This window comes from Ovis aries, chromosome 2 (genome assembly GCF_016772045.2).
Source record: "Ovis aries strain OAR_USU_Benz2616 breed Rambouillet chromosome 2, ARS-UI_Ramb_v3.0, whole genome shotgun sequence".
Classification (NCBI taxonomy): domain Eukaryota; kingdom Metazoa; phylum Chordata; class Mammalia; order Artiodactyla; family Bovidae; genus Ovis; species Ovis aries.
The window spans coordinates 159,986,295-160,001,723 of NC_056055.1; the positions used below are offsets into that span (position 1 = coordinate 159,986,295).

The 15,429-nt window shown below is 42.4% G+C and overlaps 1 protein-coding gene across 3 annotated transcripts in view; it reads right to left on the bottom strand.

Moving 5' to 3' along the window:
* LYPD6 (LY6/PLAUR domain containing 6) overlaps window positions 1-15,429 on the bottom strand; it is a 143,077-nt gene that overhangs the window by 31,527 nt on the left and 96,121 nt on the right. For all 3 annotated transcript variants that reach the window (XM_060409979.1, XM_027964973.3, XM_042243910.2), the window contains one exon: window positions 8,006-8,194. In XM_060409979.1, coding sequence (XP_060265962.1) covers window positions 8,006-8,123 — 118 coding nt within the window. In that variant the 5' untranslated portion in view covers window positions 8,124-8,194. The remainder of the gene's footprint in view (window positions 1-8,005; window positions 8,195-15,429) is intronic.

A 15,429-nucleotide genomic window follows, 5' to 3' on the forward strand; every position in this document is an offset into this window, starting at 1 on the left:
CTTTCTAAACAGTCTTCATACTCCCTAAAATTTCCCAGGCAAGCCCACTGGAGTGGGTAGCTATTCCCTTCTCCAGGGGTTCTTCCCAACCCAGGGATTGAACCCCAGTCTCTGTCACTGTAGTCAGATTCTTTACCTCTGAGCCACTAGGGAAGCCCTCTTGTAAAGTAGACTTATGGAAATTTTTCACTGGCTCATTATCTGGGCGTAAACAAGGCACCTGCAGAGATAGAACTCTTTGGTCCACATGGTTAAGAAACGCTACAGAATAAGCAACCAGAGGATTTCTCTGGAAAGGTTTCTATTACAAGGACAGAAAAGAGGCCAATAACAGGCTGAAGTCACTTAGGATGTTAAATTCTGCTATTATGTATGAGGTCTAACAACCAAATAAGTAGCTCCATGTCTCTTAAAATGAACACCTGCTTTAAAGGTTTTTATTAGGCTTGTGGTACTTTAATCATGGGCTGGGAAGAAATCCATCATTTTTCACATGAAAAAGAAAAAAACATATAAATGATGAAAAAGAATGTTATTGAGGACAGTGCCTTAAGTTGGAAAGCCATTAAATTTATTTCTTTTAAAGGCTTAGAAACTTCAAAGATGATAGGGAATCACAGAGCAAAGGAGATTAGTCACGGGAGGCTGAACTTTGCCAACCCAGGTTCCAGTCCCACATCTTGCTATCTCTGAGGGCTATTTGGGGTCTTGGAGAAAAGAGTTCGTGTTTGTCTGGTGTAGAAAACGTGTCTTCTCACATCTCAAGCATCACTGTATTTCTCCTTGAGCAGGTTCTGAACAGTATCTAATATTAATGGAATTGGGCTCACTCACTGACCCCAAGAAAGCTATCTGTGCCTCCATCTACAAAGGGAGGCGATTATATTAATAATTCAAAATCAAAATAATCCCACACTTCCCTCAGCTATTTTTTATTATCTATGTTCTACAGAAACCTGCTTATTTGGGGAGAGATAGCTTTATCTAAATTCAGTCTACCAGGTGCTGCTCAAGGGCAGATGACTATGACCATTTAAAAAAACCAAGTGTAGAAACAAGCAAACATACACTGAAAACTTCTGAAATAGTGCACAGAAATGTGAAGTTAACTCTGCTTTAAAGTGTGCAGAATAAACCAAATTCTGGCCAAGTGGGAACATGGACGGGAACTTGAATCCAGCATGAACGTATATTCCTCGTGATCAGTTATGGAGACTCTGAAAGAGAACCCAGCCCAGACCTGCGGGTGAATCAACATACGATGTAGCTTATGAACGACTGCCTCTGCCCTTCTCCATATTCCAAAATCACATCAGAAAACTCCATCACTTCTTTCTGTATCAATCAGTTCAGTCGCTCAGTCGTGTCTGACTCTTTGTGACCCCATGGACTTTAGCACACCAGACTTCCCTGCCCATCACCAACTCCCGGAGCCCACTCAAACTCATGTCCATCATGTCAGTGATACCATCCAACTATCTCATCCTCTGTCGTCCCCTTCTCCTTCCAATCTTTCCCAGCATCAGGGTCTTTCCCAATGAGTCAGTTCTTCTCATCAGGTGGCCAAAGTATTGGAGTTTCAGCTTCAGCATCAGTCCTTCCAATGGATATTCAGGACTGATTTCCTTTAGGATTGACAGGTTGGATCTCCCTGTAGTCCAGGGGACTCTCAAGAGTCTTCTCCAACAACACAGTTTAAAAGTATCACTTCTACCATGCTCAGCTTTCCTTATACTCCAGCTCTCACATCCATTCACGACCACTGGAAAAACCATATCTTTGACTAGACAGACCTTTGTTGGTAAAGTAATGTCTCTGCTTTTTAATACTGTCGAGGTTGGTCATAACTTTTCTTCCAAGGAGCAAGCATCTTTTAATTTCATGGCTGCATCACCCTCTGCATTGATTTTGGAGCCCCCCAAAATAAAGCCTCTCATGTTTTCATTGTTTCCCCATCTATTTGCCATGAAGTGATGCAAAGAACACTCAAACTACCGCACAACTGCACTCATCTCACACGCTAGTAAAGTAATGCTCAAAATTCTCCAAGCCAGGCTTCAGCAATATGTGAACCGTGAACTTCCAGATGTTCATGCTGGTTTTAGAAAAGGCAGAGGAACCAGAGATCAAATTGCCAACATCCACTGGATCATCCAAAAAGCAAGAGAGTTCCAGAAAAATATCTATTTCTGCTTTAAAAGAGATGGGAATATCAGACTAACTGACCTGCCTCTTGAGAAACCTATATGCAGGTTAGGAAGCAACAGTTAGAACTGGGCATGGAACAACAGACTGTTTCCAAATAGGAAAAGGAGTACGTTAAGGCTGTATATTGTCACCCTGTTTATTTAACTTCTATGCAGAGTACATCATGAGAAACGCTGGGCTGGAAGAAGCACAAGCTGGAATCAAGATTGCCAGGAGAATATCAATAACCTCAGATATGCAGATGACACCACCCTTATGGCAGAAAGTGAAGAGGAACTCAAAAGCCTCTTGAAGAAAGTGAAAGAGGAGAGTGAAAAAGTTGGCTTAAAGCTCAACACTCAGAAAATGAAGATTATGGCATCTGGTCCCATCACTTCACGGGAAATAGATGGGGAAACAGTGGAAACAGTGTCAGACTTTATTTTTGGGGGTCTCCAAAATCACTGAAGATGGTGACTGCAACCATGAAATTAAAAGACACTTACTCCTCAGAAGGCAAGTTATGACCAACCTAGATAGCATTTTGAAAAGCAGAGACATTACTTTGCCAACAAAGGTCCGTCTAGTCAAGGCTATGGTTTTTCCAGTAGTCATGTATGGATGTGAGAGTTGGACTGTGAAAAAGGCTGAGCACCAAAGAATTGATGCTTTTGAACTGTGGTGTTGGAGAAGACTCTTGAGAGTCCCTTGGACTGCAAGGAGATCCAACCAGTCCATTCTAAAGGAGATCAGTCCTGGGTGTTCTTTGGAAGGACTGATGCTAAAGCTGAAACTCCAATACTTTGGCCACCTGATGAGAAGTGTTGACTCATTGTAAAAGACTCTGATGTTGGGAGGGGTTGGGGGCAGGAGGAGAAGGGGACGACAGAGGATGAGATGGCTGGATGGCATCACCTATTCGACGGACATGAATTTAGGTGAACTCCGGGAGTTGGTGATGGACAGGGAGGCCTGGCGTGCTGTAATTCATGAGGTTGTGAAGAGTCAGTCACAACTGAGCGACTGAACTGAACTGAACTGATGGGACCGGATGCCACAATCTTAGTTTTCTGAATGTTGAGTTTTAAGCCAACTTTTTCACTCTCTTCTTTCACTTTCTTCAAGAGGCTTTTTAGTTCTTCTTCACTTTCTGCCATAAGAGTGGTGTTATCTGCATATCTGAGGTTATTGATATCTCTCCCGGCATTCTTGATTCCAGCATGTGCTTCATCCAGCCCAGCATTTCTCATGATGTATGCTGCATATAAGTTAAATAAGCAAGGTGACAGTATACAGCCTTGACGTACTCCTTTCCTGATTTGGAATCAATCCGTTGTTCCATGTCCAGGTCTAACTGTTGCTTCTTGACCGGCACACAGATTTCTCAGGAGGCAGGTCAGGTGGCCTGGTATTCCCATCTCTTGAAGAATTTTCCACAGTTGTTTTGATCCACACAGTCAAAGGCTTTGGCGTAGTCAATGAAGCAAAAGTAGATGTTTTTCTGGAACTCTGTCACTTTTTTGATGATCCAGAGGATGGTGGCAATTTGATCTCTGGTTTCTCTGCCTTTTCTAAATCCAGCTTGAACATTTGAAAGTTCACAGTTTCACAGTTCACATACTGTTGAAACCTGGCATGGAGAATTTTAAACATTAGTTTACTAGTGTGTGAGATGAGTGCAATTGTGCAGTCGTTTAAACATTCTTTGGCATTGCCTTTCTTTGGGATTGGAATGAAAACTGACCTTTTCCACTCCTGTGGCCATTGCTGAGTTTTCCAGATATGCTGGCATATTGAACGCAGCACTTTCACAGCATCATCTTTTTGGATTTGAAATAGCTCAGCTGGAATTCCATCACCTCCACTAGCTTTGTTCTTAGTGATGCTTCCTGAGGCCCACTTGACTTCGCATTCCAGGGAGTCTGGCTCTAGTTGAGTGATCACACCATCGTGGTTATCTGGGTCATGAAGATCTTTTTTGTGTAGATCCTCTGTGTATTCTTGCCACCTCTTCTTAATATCTTCTGCTTCTGTTAGGTCCATGCCATTTCTGTCCTTTATTGTGTCCATCTTTGCATGAAATGTTCCCTTGGTATCTCTAATTTTCTTGAAGAGATTTCTAGTCTTTACCATTTTATTGTTTTCTTCTATTTCTTTGCATTGATCACTGAGGAAGGCTTTCTTATATCTCCTTGCTATTCTTTGGAACTCTGTATTCAAATGGGTATATCTTTCCTTTTCTCCTTTGCCCTTAGCTTCTCTTCTTTTCTCAGCTATTTGTAAAGCCTCCTCAGACAACCATTTTGCCTTTTTGCATTTCTTTCTGAATAGTGAGCTCTTTTTAATCAGGGCATGGCTCTATTTAATTAGCATAGTTCAGTTCAGTTCAGCTCAGTTCAGTTGCTCAGTCATGTCCGACTCTTTGCAACCCTACAGACTGCAGAACGCCAGGCCTCCCTGTCCATCACCAATTCCCGGAGACTACTCAAACTCGGTCCATTGAAGTTGGTGATGTCTTCCAACCATGTCATCCTCTGTTGTTCCCTGCTCCTCCTGCCTTCAATCTTTCCCTGCATCAGGGTCTTTTCAAATGAGTCAGTTCTTTGCATTAGGTAGCTAAAGTATTGGAGTTTCAGTTTCAGCAGCAGTCCTTCCAATGACTATTTAGGACTGATCTCCTTTAGAATGGACTGGTTGGATCTCCTTGCAGCCCAAGGGACTCTCAAGAGTCTTCTCCAACACCACAGTTCAAAAGCATCAAGTAACATAGGTCACCTGAGTAGAAAGTTTCCATCAATTTCTAAACAGTACAGATGGTTGCCCCTCCTGTGCTATTCAAAGGTCATCCTTCAAAGATCCCATTCTGAAATGGACTTTCCAAATATGGTCCCATTTAGGACTTCCTTGGTACCCCAGTGGTTAAGAATCTGCCTTCCAGGACTTCCTTGGTAGCCCAGTGGTTAAGAATCTGCCTCCCAGTGGACATGGGTTTGATCCTTGGTCTGGGAAGATCCCACATGCTGTGGAGCAGCTGAGCCCAAGAGCCATAGCAACTGAGCCCATGTTCCTAGAGCACATGCTGTGCTACAAGAGAAGCCACTGCAGAACAAAAAGCCCAAGTTACAGCGAGGGGTAGCCCCCCTTTGTCACAACTAGAGAAAGCCCACACACAGCAACAGAGACCCAAAACAGCCAAAAATAAACAAACAAACAGAGGTCCACGCAGCACCAGCACTGACACATCATACCACTGAGGCAGAAGCAGTGGGTATGTTTGCCTGATTCTTGATCCCTTAAATCAACCCCTTTTAACTTTCCTTCCCATTCTGTGTGTACAGTCACGGCCTCAGAGAAGGCCAGGCATGCATCTGTTATGAGGCCCAGTGACTTCTGAGTCTGTCGCTGGAGCAGACAAAGAATCCCACAGAAACTTTAAGTCCTGGCAATCAAACACAAGAGACCGGAACCTAGGCTTCTTTTTTTCTCACCAACTCCAATTAAAAAAAGCATGGCTGTGACCCCATGGACTGGAGCCTGTCAAGCTCCTCTGTCCATGGAATTCTCCAGGCAAGAATACTGGAATGGGTGTTTATTCCCTTCTCCAGGAAATCTTCCTGAGCCAGCGATTGAACAAGGGTCTCCTACATTGCAGGCAAATTCTTTACCATCTGAGCCACTAGGGAAGCCCTTGGAGAAAATAACACAATGCAATCCTAGAAAACAGGAAAACTACCAAAGCACTCTCTTTTCACGAATGTTACTAAAATAAACTGCCTTGCAAAAACAAGCAGCCAGATAAGCTTTCCACACAATTAACTAGTAGGCATCAGTCTATACTGGTGAGAACAATAAATCTACAGAAACTACTAGCTGCCAATCAAAAATATATTTGGAGTTAGAAAAATTAGTGATGTATATTTAGTATTATCAGTTTACTATCTGAGTCAATTACAATAGCATAAATAATAAGCATGTGATTTCATGTTATGTATGTGCCTAGTACTTTACAAATACTATCTCTAGTCCACAATACAATACTATAGGGTATACATCATTCTAACCATGCTAGAAATGTAGAGATCAAACTTTAAAAGATTCTCCTCATATTTACTGAGCATTTACTAGGGCTCACGGGCTTCCCAGGTGGCACTGGTGATAAAGAGCCTGCCTGCTAATGCAGGAGAGGCAAGAGACATGGGTTCAATCCCTGGGTCGGGAAGGTCCACTGGAGGAGAAATGGCAAACCACTCCAGTATTCTTGGCTGCAGATCCCATGGACAGAGGAGCCTGGTGGGCTACCGTCCATAGGGCTGCACAGAGTCGGACACGACTGAAGCAACTCAGCACACATACGTGGCTCACAGTGCTAAGTGCTTTGTGTATGTTCTTGTACTTACTCTTCACAAAGTTAGAGAATTTATTTCAAGTCAGAAGGCTATGAAGTAGTTGACCGCGGTGCTCACCCAAGGTCAGGTAGAGTCCAAGCCCCTGTGCATTCCTTGAACCATCTCTCATTTAACCAGAACATGAAGACATCAAATATTTTACCTATGTAGCATCAAAGGAGCCCAAGTGACTGCCTCTACCCTGCAGACTGCAAGCCCCTCAAAAGCAAGGACTGTGGTTGGTTTGCCGTTCCATCTCTCATGCCTATCACATCACAACGCCTGACACACACAGTACATGCTCAAAAAAGTTTGTCAAACAGAATATTTGAAAAGAGTGATACACCTTGAGGCAAATGCTAAAAGGTCAGCCCACAGACTAAATACCCGCCTCTCACCACCACCAGTATTCTTGCCTGGAGAATTCCATGGAGAGAGGAGCCTGGCTGGCTACCGTCCACGGAGTCACAAAAAGTCAGACAAGACTGAGCAACTAACACACACTCACCACCACACTGGCAATCCAGTAGAGGGTCACGCAAATATAAAAGATGAGAGAAATACAGAGATGGTGACCAGTAGAGGAAGCCAAGCTGCCGTGTTTCCCAAAGTGCGATTCTTAGAATATAGGCAGCAGCAGAATCACCTGATTCTTGCTGAAAGCAAAAATCCATGGAGACCGCCCCAGATACATGCAGTCAGACACTCCGGGGAAGGGACCTGGGACACACATTATTCTGCACTCAGAAGATAACTCTTAAACACAGGAAACTGAAAGTGATAGGTGATAGGAAGTGGTGAGAGGCAATTATGCTGAAACTGAGAATTAGATGCACAGACAGGAAGGCCAGCTATTATCTTGCTTATAAAGGCCTGATCTTTTACTAACACCTTCCTCTGGGACTTGGTCATTTACTTTGATAACTGACAGACCTGGCAGTCAGAGAGAAGAGGGTTCAGAATCAGAGCCATGGTGCAGGGAACAGAGCAAACAAGCCTAATATTTTACTTAAAAACAAACCCCCTATAAAGGGGGAGGTAAACACACACAGCATATTTTGGTAGCACGCACATGTGTGCATACTCAGTCGCTCAGTCATGTCTGACTCTTTCGCGACCCTATGGACTGCAGCCCACCAGGCTCCTCCATCCGTGGGATTTTCCCGGCAAGAATGGAGTGGGTTGCCATTTCCTCCTCCAGGGGCTCTTCCTGACCCAAGGATCAAAACCTGCACTTCTTGCATCTCCTGCATCTCTTGCATTAGCAGGCGGGTTCTTTACCATGAGCACCACCTGGGAAGCCCAGCACGTACACTCCCAAAGTCACCAGGCTTCCCCCACATGGAAGGCTGCCTACTCCTGGCCAGTTTTCAGCTTTCACATCTTATTTGAAATCAGGTGACATTTCTGCAGCAAAGAGAAGGGAGTCTTACTTGAAGGGTGGAGGTAGATAATGTCTTTCACGGTGAAGTCCCGGGACTGGGCGGCTTTCAGACAGTCAGCCAGCAGACTGAGGAGCAGGAGCCAGGCCAGGGCGGGGCCAGCTTCCATGGCAGACCAAGGCTTCACTCATCCAGGGGACCTGGGAGCGGGAACTCGGGACGATGAAAGAGGATTTGCACCTGAAATACGAAGCCAGAGTCATCTCAGCGTCTAAATGGGGAAAGCCACAGAGATTCGGCCCAGCTTCTGCTGGCAGGATGAGCTGGGGAGAAACAGGGAGCCCAGGGCACAAGGATGTGGGTAGACAGGGAGAGAAACTTTATAGACTGTAATTTTAGAGCACTTAGAAAATTTCAACCCAAATCCATTCTTAATTAGGTTGCTAAAGCTCCACTGCTAGCAGTCCCTTCTAATATCCAGCAGAGATGATATCAAGAGAGATTGAATTTTAATGAAATCCAGCAATTTTTGCCAGGAGGCCAAGGGATGGCTGCCAGAATCGACAATAAATAAGTCAGGCGCAGAAGCTCAGAAGCATTTCTTTGATAACAGTGAACGCCAGGGATGAGAGCACAGCCGTACTGGGTCATGCTGCTCATACAAACCTGTACAGGCTAGACTTTCAGATTAGAGAAGAAAAAAGATACATAGGTAAACTCGCCTCTCCAATGAACCAAAATGTCTGTATAGCTCAAAATCTCCTTCACACAACTAACATTATTGGCTGCCTACTGTTGAAGTCCTTAGTATGTATCAGCTGATTCTCCTCATAACCCTATGAGATAGGCACCGTTACCATCCCACTGCGAGGTAACAAATCCAACAAATATGTAGAGAAGTTGATTTTAACCCAGGCAGTCTAATAAAGAAGCTGTGTGCAAATACAGAAGACATAAGATACCTAGATTTGGTCCCTGGGTCAGGAAGATCCCCTGGAGGAAGGCGTGACAACCCACTCCAGTATTCACGCTGGGAAAATCCCATGGACAGGAGAGCCTGTGTGGGTTACAGTCCACAGGGTTGCAAAGAGTTGGACATGACTGAAGCGACTGAGCGCATACCCAGTCTGGCCATTGAGACCACAGTTAAAATTAGGTGATACTGTGTCCTTCCAAAGACTGATTCACAGTGTATAACAAAACCTGAAGAAATGAGACCAGCGTGTCACCAACGTAACACTAAGCTATCATCATTCTATCCTTTATTTGGACTCTTTATTCTTTTCAATAAATTGATAGCAGTAAAATCTTTACTTACTTACTTAGAATACCATCATTTGAGCACCCATGCAATGGGTCAAGTTAGATATTCACTTTATTTTAAACTGGCTAAAAAATAATTTGGACCTTTTGTTCACAATTTCTGATACAAATATTCAATGACATTTTTTAAACCGCATAACAAAACAATCCTAAAGTTATTCTGCCAAAACAAACAGAAAACAAGAGTAAATATATTACAAATCAAAATCAATAGAGAAAATCAATATGGATTAATCAGATATTAGAACACAGTACAGAGTAACATTAATCAAAACAGAATGAGAGAAAGCATAAAAATGAATTCAGAAAATAGAACACTCTAGGGAGCTCAGACATAGAACTATTTCACAGTACAAGCAATTTTTCAAAATCACAGAATAGGAAAATAGTAAATAATAGTATGATAACTTTATTAAAAACTGTGAAAAAGATTAACTGACATGATACACAATGCATGATACACTCAAATTAACTCCAAATGGATTGGTGTGTTATTTTGTTTTAAACAGATGAATTGCTAGAAAACAGAGTAGAACCCTTATCACCATGTAACAGCCTGATGATGCCAGCTTTGCCAATTTCACACTCACTACAACCTCTTCCATTTATAATTTGGTTTCCCCAAACAGGTTTGCATTCAGAAAGGGAAGGAGAGGCTCATTCACTTCATAATGTGACTGCCAGGCACTGTGCTAGGCACTTGGTTAAATAATGTGATGAGAAAACAAGTATCAAGGATCTCTTTTCCTCCATGAGTGACAGACACAAACGTTACTTCATCTTAAATGGGGGTAAGAATACTTCCGTGTACATCCACTAGGTCGGGTGAGGCAGCATCTGAGGGACAGATTCACACAGCGCCCCCTGGACCCCCAGAAGGGATCGCACTGACACCAGTCTCCTCACAATCTGGGCTCAGTTCGAGAGGGATGGTGAGGAGAGCTTTCTGGTTTTATTTTGAATAATTTAACATTAAATATCAGTGAGTTGCCAATCTTAAGTTCTTTTTAATCTGCAACTTGATGTCAACACATACCAAACACTGCAAGTGGCTCATTTTCATTAAAGCATCTTTCAACCACAGTATTCCTTCCAGTTATTCATTTAAATTGCCTCCCTCTGCACAGTCCTTGCATAAGCATCAAGCATTACTTAATGTCATCTGAAATTAGCCTTACTTCAACCTCTTTGGCATGGCTACCCAGCCAAGAGCCTTCATTTCACAGCTTGTGTTGACGGTGCATGAGTAACACATAGAGGGGAAGAGTGAGATGCCTGAATCTGAAACCTTACTCCAGTACTCTCTTGCTGTGCAACCTTAAGGGAGTTACTTAACAGCTCTGTGCTCCAGTTTCCTCATCTGCAAAATGACGATAACACTACCAACCTTAAAACTGTACTATGCTGGCTCAGTGATAAGGAATCCGCCTGCCAATGCAGGGGACATGGTTTGGTCCCTGGTCCAGGAAGATTCCCACACGCCATGGAGCAACCAAGGCCCTGTGCCACAACTAATGAGCCTGAGCTCTAGAGCCTGGGAGCCTCAACTGCTGAGTCCACGCGCCACAGCTATTGAAGCCCACGCTCTCTAGAATCCCTGTTCCACATCAAGAGACGCCAGCACAGTGAGAAACCAGAGCACCACAACTAGAGAGGAGCCCCTACTCCCTGCAACTAGAGAAAAGCCCATGCATCAACAAAGACCCAGCACAGTGAAAAATCAATCAATCAATAAAATTATATTAAAAAGTGTACTACGAGTTGTCCTTAGAAAACAGACTTGGGTTTGCCAAGGGGGAGGGGTTCTTGGGAGGGATGGAGTGGGATGCTGTGGTTAGCAGATGTAAACTATTATATATAGAAAGGATAGAACAGCAAGAACGGGAGGAACAAACCCAAGACAATGAGGGTAAAGGAAAAAGAGAGAACAGGAGGGAGAAATAGACAGAGGTAATCCCAGGGTTGGGGGAGCCTGGTGGGCTGCTGTCTATGGGGTTGCACAGAGTCGGACACAACTGAAGCAACTCAGCAGCAGCAGCAAGATAAAGCTAGAAAATATAAAGCAATGTGATCCTATGTTACTATGCTGCTCACCACTTTATAACAAGCCGCAAAGAGATGATTCCAAGGAGCAGCTGCACTCAGTGTGGTCCATGGAGGAAGAAACGAAGGAGAGTTTATCTGCCTGGTGCCGTTCTGTCTCTTGTCTCCCATTGATCAAGATTCACTCCACAAAGAACTCACTCCTCGACATTTCAGCAGTCAGAGTGGAGGGTCAACCCCATGTGGATGCACCTCTGACCAAGAAAGAGAAAGAAGGCACCAGCCACAGGAATCTAAGATGACACTCAAGGTTTGTCCCTAGTGCATGTGCTATTAATCCTTATAAATGCCACAAGTTTTTGTTTCAGGGTTCGTTATTTTTATTTAAAGTTTTTTCTATTGAGATGAAATTCATATCACATAAGAGTTATCATTTAAAAACAATACAATGTAATGGGGACTCTTAGTATGTTCATAGTATTGGGCAACCATCATCTAGTCTAGAATGTTTCCATCACCCCTGAAAGAAATCCTGCACCCATTAGCAGTCATTCCCAAGTCTCTCCTCTCCCCACTCCCTGGCAACTGCTAAGCTACTTTCTATCACTATGGATTTGCTTATTGGGAACATTTCATGTAAGTGGAATCATACAAGATATAGTCCTTTGTATCTGGCTCCTTTCACCTCGTATAATGTTTTCAAGGTTCATCCAGATTGTAATATGAATCAGTACATGATTCATTTTTATTGTATAACATTTCATTGTTATACCACTCGTCATTTGACGCACATTTGGGTGGTTTCCACTTCTGGTCTATTTGTGACTAATGCTACTATTAACATTCATGTACATTTTTTGTATAAACATATGTTTTTATTTTTCTTGGGTATATACTGAAGAGTGGAATTGCTAGATCTTATGGTAACTATGTTTACCCTTTTGAGGAACTGCCAAATGGTTTTACACTATGACTACACTATTTTACATTCCCATCAGTAACATTTCTCTGCTTCTTCACTAACATTTACTTTCAGTGAAACATTTTATTACAGCCACCTTAGACATTCCCATCAGTAACATTTCTCTGCTTCTTCACTAACATTTACTTTCAGTGAAACATTTTATTACAGCCACCTTAGAGAGTGTAAAGAGCACTGTGGCTTTGAGTTCCATTTCCCAAATGACTACTGAGTTGAACATATATTCATGTGCTTACTGGTCATTTGTATATCTTCTTTGGAGCAATATTTATTCAAACACTTCACACACTTTAAATTGAGTTATCTTTTTATTGCTGAGTTATAAGGGTTCTTTCTATATGCTAGACTCTGGACCCTTTTCAGATACATGATTTGCAACTGTTTTCTCCTTTTCTCTGTGCTGACTTTTCACTTTCTTGATGACATATTTTGATAAGCAAAACTTTTAAATTTTGATGAAGACCACACATTGCTTTTTATAAACAGAGATTGTGTTCTCTTACACAAGTCAAGTGCAACACACAAAAAAGATGTGCTTACAATGAACAGTAAAAGAGCTCATCCACTTTATAGCAGCCAGGCTATTTTTCCATGTTTTTTCCATGAGAAAACAGGATGGGCAGGACTACCTATTAATATCACCAGCTGCTTACATTTCTGCAATAAATCATGAAGCACCACTCACTCTATTAGTATTTTCTAGGAGATGAAAAGTGAAAGATGAGCAGCAGGCATTCACAATTAGTCTAACCGCTACTGAAATATGGGCTCTGCTGACAGGGATGTATCTTTTCTTTTCAGATTCTCAGTAGTTTATGGAGCTCTAATCCCTGAACCCCACAGATACCACGCTGGACATACTCATTGATATGAATGGTCATTTCTAGGACTTTGATGCTTTTCCTTAGAGTCCATTGTGTCTTTGGAATGCTCTAGAGATTTAGAAAAGACGTTGCATTTCCATTTTGTGTATTGCTATTTGAATATGTGCTGAGGATTCATCCCTGACTACAGCTCTCTTATGAAGAAGTACACTCTCATTTTCACAGCTCTGTGACCTTTCATTTGTTATTTATGAGCTTTTGCAAATCTAATACCATTCTGACAGATTTAATTTGTGCTCTAAATTACCTTTGCATGAGTTACTCAACTGCTGGGTTTATTCCAATAGACTACTTGCTACATTCTGAAACAGAAAAAAAATTAGTTCAAGATCTATTAGACTTCCTCCACTTGGGAGAAAGTTGAAAAGAGTGACATTCTGATTTTTACTCCATGGTACTAGATGGTATAAAGGAGGATTTCTAACTCTAGTGAGACAGTCAAAGCAACAGAGTCAGAACAGAGATCAAACTTTACAAATCTACATCCTAACTGCTATTTCGTATAGAATCCATAAGAGAAGATTACTTCCTATTCCTTAAACTGATCACTGGATAACAGTGAAGCACTTCTGGAAGTTACAGATATATTAACCAAGTACTAAGTGACATGCCTCAATACTAAGTCAATATATAAGCAATTGTAAAGTAGAGAACTAACCCAAATATAAATATTTTCAATGCTACTCATATTAAAATTTGAACTGCCTTAATACAAGAACAAAATAGAATTCTAAAACCTGAAATATCATTACAATTCTTGATTCAGTTGTCAGTATATATAGATTAGGCTTGGTGCCTTAATGATCTAAAAAAGTTAGTCCAGCTCCCAAAAGTATAAATTAAAGGTATCATGTCACAAAACTAAGTCCACTTAAATATTATAATTCTGACCATAGTACCTGTCTCACAATTTGGGGACTGCCCATAATATGTGGTGGTTTTAAAACATGTCTGCAAACTGTTGACAGGTCACTGTTACAAGGTGGGATCTACTTCTCCCCTTGATTCTGGGCCAAACTTCCTGACCAGTTGACCAGAGTGTGGTGGAAATGACACCATGTGACTTCCAAAGTTGGGTCGTAGAAGGTGATTCAACTTCTAGCCAGTGCTCTGAAACACTCATGCTGAAGCTGCACAAGCAGTCTGGGTACTTTGGGTGAGATGCTGTGAGAAAGCTCAAGTCGTCCAAACAGAGCGGCTGAGAGTTCATGAGGAGAGAGAGCTACCTGCTGGTCCCTAGCTGCTCCAGCTCCCTCTCCTCCCCTCTACCCCAGTTCCAACCACTGTCCAATTGCCACTGCGTGGAGACTCCAAGCGAGAACTGCCCAGCCAAGCCCTTCGCATATTCCTGACCCACAGAAACCATGAGATAATGAAATAATGGTTACTGCTTTATGCCACCAAGTTTCAGGTGGTTTATCATGCAGAAATAGATGTCTGGAACATAAGGAACTGGAGCAAGAGATCTAATTAGGAACTGCAGTTCTGCTCAAGAAGATAGTCCTGCTTTTCACACTGGTTGGCAGGCACAGAAATCCAATCTAACAAGCTGTAACCCAAACTGAAGGAAAAGGGTGAGGGGCAGAATTTTACTGTCTCACTTGACTGTCCAGCTCAGACACAGCTGGACTTTAATCCCATTATCAGAAATTTCCATCCCTCTGAGAGGACTTCTGCCTTGTCCTCTCTCTTGCCTTTATTCTCACTCAGGTCTCAAACTGTAACCACCAGCAGTTTCAGAAGCATTCCCAGGGAGGCCCTTCCCCGTCTGTTCCAGGCAAAGCCTGAAAAAGGAGCGAGCTTTGTCCTTTGACCTTAACTAGCCAGGGCTGGGTGACTAGCACACCACTGAGACAAACACATAGCATCAACTTCATGGAAATCACATGGATATATTGGTTTCCCACAGGAAAATCTAGGTGTTGTTACCTGAAGAAGAAAACTGGATGCTGGGCTAGCAGAATTATACCAATGGCCACTACAACAAATAACACAGACTTCTAAGTAACGTCATTAGCCTAGCAGTGCAAAGTAAAATGAATGGAAGCTCACATGAACATTTCGGCAAATGCCAGAAGGTGGAGAGGTTACCTGTTGACATGATTTACTTCTGTAAAAATGGAATATTACGCCATTACAACTTTCAAATCAAATATAAGGTTTAAACAGTGAAGACGGTTCACGTGGGCGTATGGAATCAGTTTTGCCCTATACTTTCCCCTTCTGAATGGAATGGCTCCTTG